We start from the raw sequence: 19320 nt of genomic DNA, 5'->3' as shown, positions 1-19320 counted from the left end.
GATTCCAGGTCTTAAGTAGCTTCTGGGGGATCCGTTGTAAGTTCAAATAGTCATTAAGTGACTGGTTGTATGTCAAGGACTACCTGTATCTATTGATACATTTTACAGATAGTCTTTGATGTGTGTCTGGTTGCTTAATACCCGTTCAAAGTTATGATGAACCTCCCCATGGGTACTGGTTCTGAAGTTCCAATGGTCAGGATTCCCCTGCAAACAGGTGATTGCTTTTCTCATCCTCTGCCATCCCATTCTCCTTCTGCCTTCAACTCATACGGAGCACTAATATCTCAGTAAGGAATTAGTCAATGTGTTAAACAGTTTTTGAAAACTGTAAAACTTAAATTTCATTAGTATGTTTTTCCTGATTTCCTGGTTCTTCTAAAAATGTTAAATTAAAAACACTACTTCTTCTGCAAAGGTGTGATCATCAGCTATTCCTGACTTTTGATATTGAAAATTTCACATAATGTACATGTACTTTCCCTTTGAAGATTAACTTTACTATGTGGGAGAATCTGAGCATATGTAAGCATGCTCCTGTTAAAAAGGCACCCAACAAGTAGTATTGAAAGGAAAGAAGCTGCTTGTCTAATTTACCAGGGAAATGTCCAGAGACAGAAAAGGGAAATGCACATACAATAGACATAGCAATAGCACTTAGACATATACCGCTTCATTGTGCTTTTACAGCTCTCTCTAAGCGGTTTACAGAGTCAGCATATTGCCCCCAACAATCTGGGTCCTCATTTTATCTACCTCGGAAGGATTGAAGGCTGAGTTATCCTTGAGCCAGTGAAATTTGAACTCCTGAACTGCAACTAGCAGTCAGCTGAAGTAGAGTGCAGTACTGCACTCTAACCACTGCGCCACCACATATGTAGATATTTGTTTAAAAACATTATTTGGAAAAAAAATGGTGTTGTAGTAAATTTCCATGGAAACAATGGTGGACACAGATTTGCTTTTTGGAGACCTGACAACCATAGAGAACAATTTGCTGGCGAAAAGGTCAGTGCATCAAAATCCCTCTCTAGATAAAGGGGAGTAGCTAAGATCATCCATAGTGCTCCATTCAGATGCCTCCTACAATGAGACTGAAAACAATAGTCTCTGTCAAGTTTTAGAGTTCTTGGAACCAAAAGAGTCGGCTTTGCTTTAAGCCAGGGGTCCCCAACCTTTTGGACCTCAGGACCACTAAATTCATAATTTTAAATCCTGCAGACCACTAATACGATCTGCCTAATGACCGGCTGGGTGGGCGTGGCTAGTTGGTCATGTGACTGGATGGGCGTGGCCAACTCCTTGCCTCCCCACCCAGGGGAGTGGGCCCCAACAAGAAGCAGTTGTTGGAGCTAAGCAGCCATCAGGAAAAAGAGTTGGCAAAACAGCTCAGCTCAAATTGGATCTGACCGAGGAGGCTCAGCAGAAGCACCTCACTGAGGACTACAAGCTTAGGCTTTCCAAGTAGAGGGAAAACCTGTGGGAGTACAGGTACCGGCGCCTGGAGGGTCAACGGGCTGAGATGGTCAGCAAGTTCCAGGCCATGAGGCAGTCCTGCTGAAACAACCCGCTCTTCGCCACCAGTGGCACTTCCCTCCAGCCTTTGCCCAAAGCCCCACACCAGAAGGCTGAAGCAGACCCCAAGTCAGTATTTCTGCCCCCCTCTGACCCACACAAGAAGACCCTGAAGGAGACTGTAGCAAAACAAACATTTACTGCACGTATCCGTCCCAGGCCTTTTGTTTGAGGATCCCTGATTTAATGCAATATTAAAAATGCAAATAATTTTTCTGTGGACCACCAAAATTTTCTCACGGATCACTAGTGGTCCACGGACCACCAGTTGGTGACCGCTGCTTTAAGCTGTGCTTTGGAGCCTTCAAAAGGACACTGTGTTTGCCTTAATACCTTTAAGGAATGGCTTAATGTTTCTGATTTCTTTTTATTGTTGTTTATTTGATATTAAGAACCTTCAGAGGAACAAGTTACATCACACCAGGTGATCCTCCTCCAAGCCTTAGTGAAAGAAGAGCATTAAAAATATTCTGAATATAATCAGCTAAAGGATGTTTAGAATGGTGATTTTAGAAAGTTTTGAACAGTCGGGGGTGTCGAACTCAGGTCATCACAGCAGTATCATATGATGTATCGGGACTTTTTTCCCCTTTGCTAAACTGGGGGTGGGGATGGGGGTGGACAGCACATGATGCAACTGGCCTGCAGGTCAGGATTTGACAGCCCTGGTCTATGGGATCAGATGGATTTGAAATAAGATTTTGAAACTAGTTGTAAGAATCCTTCATGTGGGTTGTTTAAAATTTTATTAAAATATATTAAGGTGTAAAAAAATTATGTAGGAAAATATTGAGAATTAGACAAAAATATGATATGAGGGCTAGACGCTAGAGGTAACTAGAAAGAACTAAAGATTATAATTAAAAATAGAGATCCACTAATATAGAATAGAGAAAAGTATATTAACTTTGGAAGAATTCAAAGTTGTTTGGCAACTGTACACTCAAACATTTCTTTTAGGACTATCTACTATCATAAAAATGGGTTTAAAAGAGGTGGTAGAAGTGGATACAGCTGAGAACAAGTCTGTTTTGCATATAGATTTAAAAATGAAAAGATATACACAGAATTATATGGAAAAAGAAAAACCGTTGTATTTTTAGAGAAAATGATAAGTTACTGTGTAAAATGGAAAGGAATATGAAACTGATTCATTTGATTAAGATTAAAATAGACATTTTATTTCTGGTAACTCTTACAGGACTTTTGCTGATGAAGATTGAATGATGAGGCTTGAATGAAGAGATGAGATATGGGGAAAAGAGATCTTTGGCTGAAATATTAGAGAAAATGATAAGTTACTAAAAATGTTTATAGTTATCCTGATAAAGATGGAAGTCATTTCTTTACACATCTTTTTTCTTCTATATTTTTTATTTCTTTTCTCCCTTTTTTTCTTTTTATATTTTTTCAATTTTTTATGTTTTTCTTGGTTTATATTAGTTCTTTATATTGCTTTTAAACTTGAGTAAAAAATATTATTAAAAAAGACTTTGCTATGGTAACTCATAGAAATAGTAGCATACAAACCAATAATTTATCTTATCACTGATCTTCTCCTACTCCAGTCAGTAAAGATGCAATGAAAATGTGTTGAATCCTTTCCATCTTCTATAGCTCAACCATCCCTGGGTGGGCATGCCCAGCTCGATGTCACTCGCTCTGTTTTCAGCTGTGACGGCCTCTTGCAGCCCTCTGCCAGCGAAAATGTAGCCGGGGGGCTACGTGCAGCCCTCCTGGGCTCCATTTTTGCTGGCAGAGGAACTGCGGGTCAGTCCCTTGCTGATTCCAGGGTGGCCCCATGTGCCAGATCTAAGGACCCCACAGGCCAGATCCAGGCCATGGGCCTTGAGTTTGAGACCCCTGTTTGGGGGGATGAGGTACACCAAATCCATGAGCTTTGAAGCCTTTTTTTTGTAGTCTCACCTCCTAGAATCTGCCAAAATACCCTGGTGGGTTAAGGAAAATAACTATGCTAAGCTTCCAAGCAGCTGCTGTAAGTAAAATTCCCCCTATCTTCATTCAAATATGGGAAAATAGGTCAAAAAGACTCTCATCAGCTCTCAGCTAATAAAATAATAATAATTTTAAAACTGCAGGTCCAACCAAAAATAATTGCATGTCCCTGTCTTAGCGGTATATTTTTCATTTTACTGATTATTCTAAGGGAAAACTACAGCTCTAAAGGATCCAAGTTACAGCATCCCCACTGGGCAGTTGCCACCGCCCCCCCCCTTCAAATAGACAATGCGTTAAGTAACAGCCTCAATTAAAGCCTCCATAAATGAATATGGAAACTGTTTCCTAACACCTGCATCAGATATCAATTGAGTGGGGAGCATTAACCCTTACGTTTCTGTGCATTTCAACAATTCCAAAATCTGCTTCTCAAAAAAAGGGCCCCCAAATCCTTTGATACACACAACGTAATACCCTTGTCTCGTGCTAGATTTGAAAGACGAGGAGTAGTTTTCCAATGCAACGAATGGTCTATCACTCCTAAGAGGTAAAAAGCCGTGCAAATTTCTCCCACATTGTTCTGTTTCCTATTTTTATTTCCATTACATCACACAAGGTGTTTCCTGAATGGAAAGAAAGCATCTCGGCAGAGTGCCCAAGTGCATTTTATTCTGGTGGCGGGCAAAATATATTATTTATTTATTTATTTATTATTTAGATTTTTATACCGCCCTTCTCCCGAAGAACTCAGGGCAGTGTATAGCCAGATTAAAACAGAACAATATACAAACTAAAACCACAGTTAAAATAACATATTCTATAAATGGCCGAAAATTAAAACCGTCAAATTTGACCCATAAATAAAATACCCCAATTAAAATTATTAAAATTTTAAAAATTTTAAAAATTTAAAATATTAAAAAATTAAGCCAGTCCCGCTTGAATAAACAAGTACGTTTTCAATTCACGGCGAAAGGTCCGGAGGTCAGGTAATTGACGCAAACCAGGGGGAAGTTCGTTCCAGAGGGTAGGTGCTCCAACAGAGAAGGCCCTTCCCCTTCCCAAGCAACCGACATTGCTTGGCGGACGGCACCCTGAGAAGACCCTCTCTGTGTGAGCGTATGGGTCGGTGGGAGGCATAAGGTAACAGCAGGCGGTCCCGTAAGTACCCGGGCCCTAAGCCATGGAGCGCTTTAAAGGTGGTAACCAACACCTTGAAGCGCACCCGAAAGACCACAGGTAGCCAGTGCAGACTGCGCAGGAGCGGTGTTACCCGGGAGCAACGTGTGGCTCCCTCAATCACCCGCGCAGCTGCATTCTGGACTAACTGAAGCCTCCGAGTGCACTTCAGGGGTAGCCCCATGTAGAGAGCATTGCAATAATATAGTGTATTCATGCCAGAAGGCACATGGTCAGGTTTATTTATGTTAGGATGATAATGCAAAGAGGCTTTTAGTGGCAAAAGAATACCTTATTTTGTTTCTTAAAACCTCTTCAGAGCTGTAAAGTTATTCTTAGAGGGTGATGCCTACAGAAGAGTCAGAAGCATGGTGTACTATATCCAGTGGTGGGATTGCAGTAATTTAGCAACCGGTTCTCTGCCCTAATGATTTCTTCCAACAACCAGTTTGCTAAACTGCTCAGAAAGTTAACAACCGCTTCTCTCGAAGTGGTGTGAACTGGCTGAATCCCACCACTGACCATATCTACCCTGATGGCTGGTGAAAGCCAAAGACATACAAAATGGCCATGTCCACCTAAATGTCTTTCAAGTGCCCAATTTAAACATAGACTGGAAATTCTGGAATGCAAATTTGATTGGCAAAGAATTTAAGGTTGAAGATAATTGTTTTTTGTGGGGGAGGGTGTTTCATTGTTTTTTTATGCAAACAAGCCTTCCACTTCTTAATGCTTAACAAGTAAACCAATTATTTAACATGCAACAGGGAAATTTCTGCCAAGTCTTTTGATCAGTGCACTGCTATGGTTGAGCAGTTCATTGTGATTTAATTTAGTACATGAACCCAACTCAGTTCCATATTAATGTATGAAAATGGGACAGAACATAGGTGTAATGTATTACTGTAAGTTTTGGCGGGAGTTTTAGGCGGGAAATATCTCGTCCCTGATTGGTTGCAGCCTCAGGCTGAAGTGTATATAAGGAGAGGTTTTTCTCCAGAGTTTTGCTGGGTCACACTATATTAAAGAGCTGTTGTCACTAACCTGGTCTCCTGCCTCGTCAATACCCGAACTTAACATTGGCGACGAAGGTGGGATCTTGAGGCAGAGCACCAGAACAGAGCTGAACTCACTACGAGAATCAAACCCAGCAAGGTGATAGCGAATGCAGCGATGACCGGCTACACGCCACCCACTCCGTTTGACCCTGCCCAGGAGACATGGGGAATATATATGACCCGTTTCGAAAGTTTCCTGGAGGCAAACGAGTTACAGGGAGTCTCCGACAACCGCAAACGGGCTTACTTCATAAGCCACTGTGGGTCCGCAGTCATCGCCGTCGCAGAAGCCCTGGCGGAGCCAACACCGCTACACTCCGTGTCGTGGCAGACCCTTCAGACCCTCCTGAAGAATCACTTCGCACCGGCCCCGCCCAAATACGTTCGACGGTACGAGTTTGGGGAGCGCAGGCAACAAGAAGGCGAGTCTATCAGCGACTACATGGCAGCCCTGAGACAAGCCTCCAAGCATTGCGAGTACCGCGATCTGGACGAAGAGCTGCTGGAACAACTTATACGGGGGGTCAGAGACATCCGTTTGAGGAGACGGTTGCTAGCCAAGAGCAACCTGACATTGGCAAACGCCTGGACGAAGCCAGAGCCCATGAGATGTCCAACCATGCAGCAGACACCTTACAAAGCGACTCACGCCGATGGCGGGCGCAAAGCCGAGCACAGTCCACCACGAAGAAACCTATCGTGAGTCAACCAGCGAAGAGGAGGAAGAAGTCCACTACACCGAAAATCGACAAGGAAGACCCGGAGGAATGCGGAAGTTGCGGGCGACATCAGCGCCAAAGATGTAAGTTCAGGGCGCCATTTGCGGCGGTGTGAAAGGAAGGGCACCTGGCTCAAGTCTGCCGAGCACCCCAACCTTCCCGCCGAAAATTCAAATCGGCCAATCAGAGCGGCTCTGAGTCAGAGATGCAAACCCCACATTCCGCCGAATTTCAAACCAGCCAATCAGAGCGCGAGATCGGCAAGGCGACCCGCGATTGGCCAGGAAAGAAAGAGCGAAGTCAAACCGAATGACTGTTACCATAGACCACGCAGCTACCCGCATCAAGAAAAGATCTTCACAAACCCGACAATTGAAGGCGTACCGTGCCGACTGGAAGTAGACACAGGATCAGCTATCACAATCATGTCCTGGGACACTTTTGTGAAAGCCTTGCCGCACATCGCAAAGCGCAAGCTACAGAAACAACGGCCCGGGTGCAGGATTACCAGGGCAACCGCATCCCTGTTCGAGGGACAACGACCGTCGAGGTCAAGTACGGACATACGAAAAGACCCTGCCCATCACGTTAGTCGAGGAACCTTGCCAAGCTTGCTGGGGCTAGACTGGTTCCGGGCGTTGGGAATGGGGTGACTGGCGCCCACCGGAGCGGATGCAACCTGCAAACGCCTAATGGAGGAATTCGCAGACGATTCGAGGACCGTTTAGGCAAGTATAAGGGACCCCTATCTCCTTCAATTTAGACCCCAAATAGCTCCCATTAGGTTAAAGGCAAGGAGGGTTCCTTTGCACTCAAACCTAAAATCGACAAAGAGTTAGATAAATTAGTCAGCCAGGGATACTAGTGCCAGTTGACCATGCCAAATGGGAGACGCCAATCGTCACCCTATAAAACCAGACGGGTCCATAAGAATTTGTGCCGATTACAAGGCTACCTTGAACAAAGCATTGCAAAAGAGCGCCTACCCAGTTCCAGTAGTGCAACACTTATTGCACTCACTAGGGCACGGACAAGTTTTCGCCAAATTAGACTTGGCACAAGCTTACCAACAGCTACCCGTAGATGCTAGCACAGCGGAAGCCCAGACCATTGTAACGCACCGGGGTGCCTTTAAGTGCACCCGGTTACAGTTTGGGGTGAGTGTGGCCCCGGGGCTATTCCAAAATTTGATGGAGCGACTCCTACAAGGGTTACCGGGAGTCGTGCCCTATTTCGATGATGTGTTGGTATCAGGGGAAGATTTAAGAGAACTGGGGAAGCGATTAAGGAAAGTTTTGGCCATTTTTAGGACGGCAGGATTAAAAGTTAAAGCAAGCAAGTGTCAGATAGGGGTCGAATCTGTTGAATTTCTGGGTTATAGAATAGACAAAAAAGGGATTCACCCCACTGAGAGCAAAGTCAAGGCGATAAAGAGAGCCCCAGCACCCAAAAACAAGACAGAACTCCAGGCTTTCCTGGGTCTGGTAAACTTTACGCCGTGTTTTTAAAGACAAGGCAACCGTTGCTGAACCGTTGCATAAATTGCTTGGGAAAAACACAGTTTGGTCGTGGGGGAAGTCAGAGAATAGGGCATTTGAGGCAGTAAAAAGTTTGCTATCAAGCGATAGCCTGTTAATACAATACAATAACAGGCTGCCGTAAGTATTGGTTTGTGATCGTCCCCTATGGAGTAGGAGCTGTACTTAGCCACAGACTCCCAAACGGCACTGAAGCCCTATAGCGTTCTATTCACGAGCGATGTCCCCGGCTGAGAGAATTACAGCCAGCTAGATAGGGAGGCTCTCGCAATAGTGTCAGGGTGAAAAATTCCACGAATACGTTTTCGGGAGAGACTTTGACATTATCACTGACCACAGACCACTATTGGGCTTACTGGCTGGCGACCGCCCAACGCCAGTGGCACTATCACCCCGGCTGACCAGATGGACTATCTTTTTGGCCGCCTACTCTTACAAACTGCAGCATCGACCGGGAAAAGAGCTGGGGCATGCGGACGCACTGAGCAGATGCCCATTGCCCGGGGAAATCGAGGACCCTACTCCGGGCACCCCCGTTCTACTAATTGACTCTTGGGACTCTGGGCCAGTCACATCGCAGGAAGTGGCTCGGGCCTCCTACCGGGACGTTGTCTTAAGAACTGTAATCGGTTGGGTTCAAAGGGGATGGCCCGCTGCGCCGGGCGACCGTTTAGAGAATTTGTAAAGAAAAGAGGGGAATTGTCTGTGCAAGGGGGGTGCCTGCTCTGGGGGGATAGGGTGGTAGTTCCAGAGAAGCTGAGGAAAAAAGTCCTGGAACTACTGCATGAGGGTCACCCAGGAATTGTAAGGATGAAGGGCTAGCCAGGAGCTATGTCTGGTGGCCCCTAATGGACAGGAAATCAGTGACAGGGTTGGCGATGCCAGGTATGTCAGGAATCAGACCACTACCACCCACGGCCCCAGTGTTGGAGTGGGAGAAACCCCAAGGCCCTTGGTCCCGCATTCACATTGATTTTGCCGCCCTTCCACGGCCAAACATTTCTAATTGTGGTGGATGCATTCTCCAAATGGCTGGAGATCATCCTAATGAAATCCACAACCGCGGGAGCTGTCATCTCAGCACTAAAACACCTATTCGCCACGCACGGGCTACCGGACACCCTCGTGTCCGATAACGGCCCACAGTTCACTGCAGCATTATTTGAAGGGTACCTGGCTGAAGAGGGCATCCGACATGCCCTCTCAGCGCCGTTCCACCCTGCGTCGAACGGCCTTGCTGAACGTTTTGTTCGGAGTGCAAAAGAAGCGCTATCACGAAGCAGCCCCGGAGACTGGCAGGCACAAATCGACGCATTCCTAACCGTCCAACACAGGACCCCCTGTGTGGCCACCGGCCGCAGCCCAGCCGAGCTATTAATGGGGCGGAAGCTAAGGTGCCCGCTAGACCGGCTACACCCGAACTACGTGCAGGACGGGTTCAAAACAAAACCAGATAGACTCCGGGAATTAAACATAGGAGACTCAGTGTGGGCCCATAATTATAGCGACGGCCCAAACTGGAAGAGGGGGATAGTCATAGACAAAACGGGCCCCAAATCGTATCTAGTGGAAATAGACGATGGCAGAGTTTGGAGGCGCCACATAGATCAGCTAAGAAACAGATTGAGCGATAAGGCAGAATTAGGCGAGACGAGCCCTGACTATGATTTAATTAACCCCACAGCTGACTGGAACCGAGAACAAACAGAAAGCATAGAACCAAACAGAGACTTATCTGAGCCAGGCGAGGTCCAGCGACACCCTCAGGCCCCTCGAGAGGACAGCAGGTCCGAGCCGGCGAATAATCCAGGGCCGGATGGCCGGGAGGAGGAGCTCAGAGGAACGAAAAGTCCCTCCGGCAAGCTCGACTCAACTCCAGAAAGTGAACTGCGCAGGTCCGGGAGAGTCAGGAGACGCCCCACGTACCTGCAGGACTACGTAGAGAAGTAATATGCAAATATTGGCAAAGTGCCTTCTGGGAGGGAAGGAGTGTAATGTATTACTGTAAGTTTTGGCGGGAGTTTTAGGCGGGAAATATCTCGTCCCTGATTGGTTGCAGCCTCAGGCTGAAGTGTATATAAGGAGAGGTTTTTCTCCAGAGTTTTGCTGGGTCACACTATATTAAAGAGCTGTTGTCACTAACCTGGTCTCCTGCCTCGTCAATACCCGAACTTAACAATAGGGATTTTGTTAAGTAAATTGTGGAAGGAAGATGATGGCATTCTGATTAATAAGCAAAGATTATGGTTAAGTTAAGAAAAGCTATAGTAGTTCCTCTTTCCCTCAAAATTCTGGCTTTCAGACAAAGATGTAGTTCACAAATTAGAACAAGAAACAAGGTTTAAAGAAAGAAAAGAAAATTTAGGACCAATGACAAACCTGTTCTATTCTATTCTATGTCATCCATTTCATCACACACAAAACATCAGACAGAAACAGTTTGCTATCTGTCTCCAGGTCCTTTGCATGAGGTGCTGAAGAAAACCACAGAAATACAGACCAGCACAAATATTGCTGCAGCAAAATTATTATGGAATAAATAATATGAATAAAAATCCACCGTGAACTGCAGTAGAAGGGACCTTTCCATCTCATCTACTACATCCCCTCAGTCAGTGGTGGTATTCAGCCAGTTCTATCCAGTTCGGGCGAACCGGTAGCGGCGGCTGTAGTAGGCTCCGCCTACCCACCTGGAGATCATCACATCCCGTTTTTGACACTCTGCGCATGTGCAGAAGGTCCTGCGCATGTCTGGAGATGGTGCGTGTGCTCACATTTGCGAACTCATAGTGAAGGTAAGTGAATAGAGGCTGGGCTGGAAGAGAAACATACTCTGGAAAGAGTATCATTGACTAAATTCTTCAAAAATAGCAAAAATTAGGTACATCAGGATCGGTGGACTTCCTTAAACCTGAGTGCCTGATTAATGAAAATATGTACATAGTTGACATGGCTTTAATATTTAATGAAACCACTGAAATTCTTACCCACTCATCAATCCACCCAACCCCATTTAAATGAGCCACATTTGCATGATTAAATGGAAAGAGCCAATAGATAAGCAATTGTGTGGCTCAGTGATAGCTGCCATCCTCATTCTTGAAGCTGAAATGCTATCATCACAACCTCTTCCTTTCTCCATTGGCTGAGAACTAGAGCCTCAATAGTTCAGTCTCTAAACACAGCTCAGCCTGGGCAAAGAATTCAACTTGCTAAGCACTTTTTACACATTTTCTTTGAAGTTAATTTCTGTATCTTAAAATTATGAAAGTAAATTGCAGGGAATCATGCCTGATGATATGCCAAAACAATTAATGGTGACAGGGGAAGGGTTTTCAGGGATCAGAGGGCACAGCTTCAGGGTACATTTCACACTGCTCTCTCTCCAAGGCAGATGCCAGAAAAATGAAAAAATATGCAGAATATGCATAACTAATTTCAACTTTTCTTGTTGAAGAATTGAAACTCATGTTGACATATCTTTTCCTACACACACACATACACACACACACATGCACACAAATACACACTTATACATAATAAAATAGTATACATATATCAGTCATCATAGGGATGCAATGGCTCAGTGGCTAAGACGCTGAACTTGTCAATCGAAAGGTCGGCAGTTCAGTGGTTCGAATCCCTAGTGCCATGTAACGGGGTGAGCTCCCATTACTTGTCCCAGCTTCTGCCAACCTAGCAGTTCAAAAGCATGTAAAAAAATGCAAGTAGAAAAATAGGGACCACCTTTGGTGGGAAGGTAACAGCGTTCCATTCGCCTTTGGCATTGAGTCATGCCGGCCACATGACCACAGAGACATCTTCAGACAAAACTCTTTAGCTTAGAAACGGAGATGAGCACCGCCCCCTAGAATCGGGAATGACTAGCACATAAGTGCAAGGAGAACCTTTATCTTATTACCTTATCAGTCATTAGAATGTGAATTTTACATTCAGCAATGTATGTAGGTGGGTAGGCATCCCACCTGTCATTGTGGAACAAAGACTATAAACCTTCAAATTCTTCTTAAGGCCACAGCAGCAAAAGGAGAGTTCAATCAGCAGCTTTGTTTCCATGGGCTATGTGGCCCTTTCTGAAGAAGTTAGCCATTACACCAATTTGTAAATTACATGTACTGATATAAAAGCTAAATGAACAGCAGCTTTTTCCCAAGACAGCACCAGCCAGATGTCTTTTTTAGTCTGCAAACTCCGTTATTCCTAGCACCCAAAATAAGGGTCACACAGGCTGGTATTTCTACAGAGCTTCTAAGCAGCAGAAGACTGGGAGATTTGTCAAAGAGTAATTTGTTCCACTCCCAATTGCTCCTGCTTTCACCTCTCTGGATAACAGATGGCTTGAAAGCAGGCAAGAGACCTCTTCTCCCAAACCAAAAGAGAACACAGACCTGCAAGATAACCCAGTGTCCTTTCGCTGCTGCCAGGTCGAGGGCTTGTTCTGCTACTATCTCTTGACCTTGCCCCAGTGAGACATTATGGAAATTCCGATTGTTAAATGTGTAGCCAAGTTTCTTTCCTGAAAGGAGAAAGTAAGTATTTCAGTCCAGGAAAAAAAAAAAACCAGTGCCAGCAACTCACCGTAGATTGGCAGCCACAGATTTAGCTTTGTTCCAGACCTACTACCTTGATCCTACCTGGAATTGCAGTGCACAACAAATAGGGGTGTGGGGGGGGTTAATCTTCCCCCATTTCTTTTCCTATCTAAAGTCCTGTGCCTAAGCCTTGTTGTGGCAAAATGTGCTGTTTAATTCCACAAGCGCACTGCTGCAAATAGTACTTTATATCTTCATAGATTGAGGTGGTGTTTGGGAACAATATTGCTCTACATCTTAAGATGATTATCTCTCATGGTGCTCCTGGCTGTTTCTTAAGGCAACTTCAGTAATTGCAGTCCAAATTGCTGTGAGCTGGCAATGGGGCCTGAATGGTTATCCCCTTGTTTCTTGGTCCTCCCATCCATGCAAAGAAGGCAAGCCTCTTTAGATGACTCCCAGGTATCCTAACAGTGCCTTGTCTTTAAGGACTGTTCCATCCTCACAAATCTCTTTGCCTTTCCTTTGTTTTCCCAGATATTTGCACATGGATGCCTCCATACCCCAATTCCCACAGTATCTCCTTTTATACTACACAAACTATTTTTTATACTTTTTTCCTCTGCTCACTGTGCAATTGTTGCTCTGATGCTACAGTAATTAAAGGAACAAGAAATGGGAAGTACTTTTGCTCCTGAATTCCTTTGAAAGATAATGGCAACTTTCCGGTAAGGAGGTATTGTAGGAAAATGATGGGCTGGGTGGGGTAGGAAGGGAAGGGATGAAAAAAAACACAGAGATCATGTTGGCCCACAGTGACCAGCCACTGGAGAGAAGGGGTACACCAAGCACCACAGCCAATTGGATCTGGGGTTGCCCCTAAAATGCCACAGGGGCTATCCACTTGAAGGGCTTAAGAGAGTTTAGGTCAGAAAACAGAAGTTTTGGAGCAAAACTGGAAGACACAAGTGCTGATGCGTTTGCAGTGGGCTGGGATTGGAAGCCAAGCAGAAAGTGTGGATCTGCCTTTTGTCTGATAATCCAATGGCAGTCCAATTTGCTATGGGTCAAAAGTGAGACTGAGTTTAATGCAGTATGAGCAAACTCTTAAGTGGAATTAAGCAGTGGTGAAATCTGAATGGGTTTGCTACTGGTTAGCTGGCTACACTGTACGCACATGCACAATGCACACCAAAAGGAGACTTGGGAAGGTAAGTAGAACAGCAGGGGGGAATCAGCTGTCGCACGCTATCTTGGGAATCTCTTTTTTTACTTTTTTAAAGCATTTTTTTACTACCTATTTGCTCGAACCAGTAGTAAAAAAATGCTTTTAAAAAGTTTTTTTAAAGGTTCCGATGATCACGCAGCACAGCTGTGATCTCGGGAACCTTTTTTTTTGCCTTTTTTAAGCATTTTTTTACTACCGGTTCAGGCAAAAAGGTAGTAAAAAAATGCTTTCAAAAAGTAAAAAAAAAAAAAAAAGGCTCAGACGATCATAGCTATGCTATGCTATTTGCCCGAACCGGTAGTAAAAAAAATGCTTAACAAGTAAAAAAAAAAAATTCTAACAACTAGCTGAGCGACGCGCAATCGTCAGAACTTTTTTTTTACTTTTTAAAGCATTTTTAACTACCAGTTCTGGAGAACCAATAGTAAAAAAATGCTTAAAAAGTAAAAAAAAAAAAAAGTTCCGACAATCACGCGTTGCTCAGCTGATCATCAGAGCTTTTTTTTTAACGTGTTTTTACTACCGGTTCGGGCAAACTGGCCTGAATCAGTAGCATTTCACACCTGGAATTTAGAGATTTTAGAATAACCCAAGATGTTTTGGGGTTTTTTGCTACTGACAATTCAGAATTGCAACAAAGGTAAGAAAAAAAATGTTCTGTATAGGTGAGGAACCTGTACACCTTTCTGTGATTAACTGCTACAGAGATTTCTAATGAGCTTTTCTCTATTTAGACTCATTTAGGCTCTTAGGAGTTGCAAGGCAATCAGATATACCTTAGATCCTTCTGATTAAAATAACAAAAAGCTCAACGTCTTTACTGTAGTTGAACAAACAATTCATACATCAAAACCAGACGTTGACATCTGGATCTATATTGATCCAGAGAGAAAAATATGAGAATAAGCCATGGGATTCTTTCACACATCTGAAATATACAACTGAAATATACAAATATTTATGTTGCAAATCCATCTGTATCCTGAATATGCTGATTGGCATATATTCCCATCTAGACAGCATGCCAACTCCAGTGCTTAGTGTAAAAACTGTGATTATTTTCAGAGGTACAAGTTGTGAGTTCAACAAACAACAAAGGGAATGCTGTAACTCTTGTTGTGTGTTGCATATTAATGGATTTCATGACCCACAGGGTCTGCAAATAAAAATCCATTTGCCAAGTCTGCACAATGGATGCTAACCTCAAAAGTTTCCTAATCTTTTTTATAACATAGCTTGCATACAAGCACACTGGCTTTGCATGCAGTCAAAATCCAATAAGTTTCTAGGTGTCATATCTTTCATAGGAGTGGGATAAACATAGGATTGCACATACTGGATCAAACTGAAATCCAGATGGATATAGTCTATCTCAGCCTACATTTTGCAGCTCTTCACTTCATCCTTTTGCAAATCTTTATAAGGGTATATGATTTTGCTCAAATAACTTTCAAAACATCTTCGAGTCTTAATCTTTATTTTTTTTTAAAAAAAGATTTATATTATATTATTACAGCAAATTCCCCCAAAAGGGAATGTAAGACATTCACATCACAGCTCTTTCATCCATAACCACATAGCAAATCTCATACTAGGAAATCTGGTCTATCTCAGACTCTTAAGATCAGGAAAAGTTTTCCCTTTGGGATTATTCACTCGGTTTCAGGAGTTCCCAACACAATTACTTTAGGTAGATCTCCATTATCAGTGGTCTTCTCAAACCCAGTCAAAACAAGAGGTTGCAGCAGGCTCTGTTTTGTGCTGCTAGACACAATTCAACAGTCAGTGGAGAGATGTGAAAATAGGACTGCTGTGCCAGGTGTTTGAATGGAAGGGACAAAAAAAATGGAGGTGTAAATAAAGTATAAGATGGTGGCTTTTATGGCAGTGTGCTAAATTGAAAAGATACCTCTCCCTGGAACCAACAAAGAAAGGGGATTTTATTTGTTTGTTTTGGATAAAGCAAGTTCATATGCAGTAGTGTCATTTGGTTTCCGATGCGCTGTATTTACCATGTTTCTCTACATCTTTCAAGGGATCCACTCCAGGTGAGAGGATAAAGAACATGGGGGTCGCAGGTCCTGACTCTTCATACGATGTTGCAAAATCCAGAGATCGTCCTGCGATGTATTTGCTCCCAAGCTTTTCTTCCACAAAATCCCTGTTTAAATAGATCGCTAAAGAATTATACGTGGCAATTACAATGTGTTTATCAAATTAAGAAAACAAATTACTATAAGATATGGGATTTACTTATCCTAGACTGAAGACTCAATATCTCCACCTCCCAAATACTGGAAATACCAGAAAAAAAGTAAGATGTGGAAGAACTGCCAGCTTATTCACCTAATATGCCAGCTGGCAATACTAAAAGAGAATATTGACTTGAGGTCCCAGAGAGAAAAGTGAATGGCTTTTTTCTTAAGCATTGCTTTGACCAATTGTATACTCTGCCCTTGAGAAAGGTTAGATTTCCAGAAAGCTCAAGATTGCAATAAGATCTACTTTATCCATCTTACGAAAACAATGGAAATGCATTTTAAACAAGAAATATTTATGGTTTTAATAAGAAGTCTTAATGTTGCCAATATTGTTATTGGCAACATTAATGTAGCCAATATTGTAATATAGCACCAATATTGCTATTGCTTATTGCTATAAGCTATCCAAATTATTAAAACTATTAAAAATTTAGATGCATTGAATGCAAGATACTTAAACTTTAAGAGTTGTGGTGGCCAATGATTAGAATGCAGTACTGCAGGCTAATTCTGCTGGCTGTTGGCTGCCTGCAGTTTGGCAGTTCAAATCTCACCAGGCTCAAGGTTGACTCAGCCTTCCATCCTTCTGAGGTCAGTAAAATAAGGACCCAGATTGTTGGGGGCAATATGCTGATTCTGTAAACCGCTTAGAGAGGGCTGTAAAGCACTGTAAAACTGTATATAACATAACATAACATAACATCAGAGTTGGAAGGGACCTTGGAGGCCTTCTAGTCCAACCCCCTGCCCAGGCAGGAAACCCTACACCATATAAGTCTAAGTGCTATTGCTATTGCTAAAATGGTATGGAGAACCATCAGAGACTAAGTCAGGAAATGGTACAGAACAAGCTTTTATTGCAATATATTTGATATCTAGTCTGATACGCAATATACCATCATTATTCTTAGTCATGATTTAGAAAAAGATAGCTATTGGTACTGCCATAAAATCTAACTTTTCTCAAGAATCAACTCGTGTATACAGGTAACATATTTCAAAAATATGTTAAAAAGGAATGCCAATAATGTCATATTGAAAATGAATATCTTTTCCTTCATTGCTATTCTACCAAATGCTAGTCTGCATTGTATTTCTTGACTACTGTGCCTTAATACTTAATCCACTATTTTGATATCTTCGTTGTCACTTTTAAGTCTGCTTGGTGTGGTTCTTCATATTTTATTCTCATTTTTCCCTATGCTTCTTGACTTTCACTATAACAGTTCCATGTCATTTTCATTTTCATCATTCAGAATAATGTCATCAGCATGGTGAATTTATTAATGTTTCTCCCTCCAGTTTTAAAACCACACTCATTTTCCAATCCATATATAAGAGGAGGGGAGAAGAGGAATAAGTAACAAGAGAGTACTGTATACAGCTTTGTCTTACTCCTTTGCCAGTCTGGAGCCAATTTCTTTCAACATGTTCAGTTGATATTGTGACTTCCTAATCTGTCCATAAGTGTTACATTGGGACCATGAGATGTTCTGGGATTCCCATTTTTCCAAATGCGTTTCACAGCTTCAACCATGATTTACAAAAAATATTTCTAGTAACATGAAACAGAAGTTCTTTTACTGCAGATGTCAAGGTTGGAAACCCACTGATAAATCCTCTACATTAGACGTATTCAAAATGATTTTGAAGAGAAGTCTGGGCAGACCATCAGATACTGCTTCCTAGTGAGAAAGGCTGAATTAGATGGTTGGTTTTCTAAATTTTGTGATTCTTTAATTCATGAGTATGGGATTGTTTTTCTACAACAATCATGCAGCTGCTGAAAATCAAATTAGAATCTTTGAGTCCAGAGACATAATCAGATGTCCCACAGATGGCTGAACTGTTAAACCATTGTTTCCCAACCTTGGCAAAATTACCCGAAATGGATAACAGTGGTTTTTCTTCAGGTAACAACACACAAACCCATTACCCAATCACAACAGGGACATTTAAATAAGGACCTTCTGATCATTGGTTTTGGGTAATGAAGGAAAAGATTTTGGAAGCGCTGCATTAAACAATAAAGAAATCCTGGTGGAACAATAACACTTTGCTTTTCTCAAATCACTTGTACCATCGTTGTGTGCCTATCTGTATATTGCTAAGCCTGTTTTATTAAATAACTTATAACCAGTCAACAGCAACTGGCTTCTTGGTATTATTACTTATTTATTTGTTTATTTTTTCCCCTGTAGGGATAAATAATGCTACAAGACCTGGTTTTTTCACAGAACCTGGAAGAAATAACAGACAAAATGTTACAATAAATTATAGTGCTTCCTTGTGCCAGAAGAGTTTATTTTTAACATTTGAGAGATAGAAGGTATATGTCTTGCCTTCGGATGTGCAAGAATGCAGAAATGTGCTTGTCATGACGATGCCAGGACGGCTATTCTTTTCCTTGCTGGCATTTTTAATAACAGAAATTATTGTAGAAAGGCAATAACGTTTAATGAGAAGATATATAACATATCATCAGAGTTGGAAGGGACCTTGGAGGCCTTCTAGTCCAACCCCCTGCCCAGGCAGGAAACCCTACACCATCTCAGTCAGATGGTTATCCAACATTTTCTTAAAAATTTCCAGTGTTGGAGCATTCACAACTTCTGCAGGCAAGTCGTTCCACTGATTAATTGTTCTAACTGTCAGGAAATTTCTCCTTAGTTCTAAGTTGCTTCTTTCCTTGATCAGTTTCCACCCATTGCTTCTTGTTCTACCCTCAGGTGCTCTGGAGAACAGTCCAACTCCCACTTCTCTGTGGCAGCCCCTGAGATATTGGAACACTGCTATCATGTCTCCCCTAGTCCTTCTTTTTGTTAAACTAGACATACCCAGTTCCTGCAACCGTTCTTCATATGTTTTATCCTCCAGTCCCCTAACCATCTTTGTTGCTCTTCTCTGCACTCTTTCTAGAGTCTCAACATCTTTTTTACATCGTGGCGACCAAAACTGGATGCAATATTCCAAGTGTGGCCTTACCAAGGCATTATAAAGTGGTACTAACACTTCACGTGATCTTGATTCTATCCCTCTCTTTATGCAGCCCAGAACTGTGTTGGCTTTTTTAACAGCTGCTGCACACTGCTGGCTCATATCTAAATGGTTATCCACTAGGACTCCAAGATCCCTCTCACAGGTACTACTATTGAGCAAGGTACCACTTATACGGTACTGGTGCATTTTGTTTTTTTGGCCTAAATGTAGAACCTTACTTTTTTCACTGTTGAATTTCATTTTGTTAGAT

The 19320-nt window shown here is 42.7% G+C and overlaps 1 protein-coding gene across 1 annotated transcript in view; it reads right to left on the bottom strand.

The window, feature by feature from the left end:
* Window positions 1-19320, bottom strand: part of LOC131191792 (dynein axonemal heavy chain 9-like) — an 88079-nt gene that overhangs the window by 36492 nt on the left and 32267 nt on the right. The window contains exons 8-9 of the mRNA XM_058170257.1: window positions 15822-15970; window positions 12438-12565 (exon numbers count right to left, since the gene is read on the bottom strand). Of these exons, the coding sequence (XP_058026240.1) occupies window positions 12438-12565; window positions 15822-15970 (277 nt within the window). The remainder of the gene's footprint in view (window positions 1-12437; window positions 12566-15821; window positions 15971-19320) is intronic.

The sequence above is a fragment of the Ahaetulla prasina genome, chromosome 2, assembly GCF_028640845.1.
Source record: "Ahaetulla prasina isolate Xishuangbanna chromosome 2, ASM2864084v1, whole genome shotgun sequence".
In the NCBI taxonomy this organism is placed as follows: domain Eukaryota; kingdom Metazoa; phylum Chordata; class Lepidosauria; order Squamata; family Colubridae; genus Ahaetulla; species Ahaetulla prasina.
Note: the sequence above shows the minus strand (reverse complement) of the source record. Positions and strands in the feature narration are given on the sequence as shown.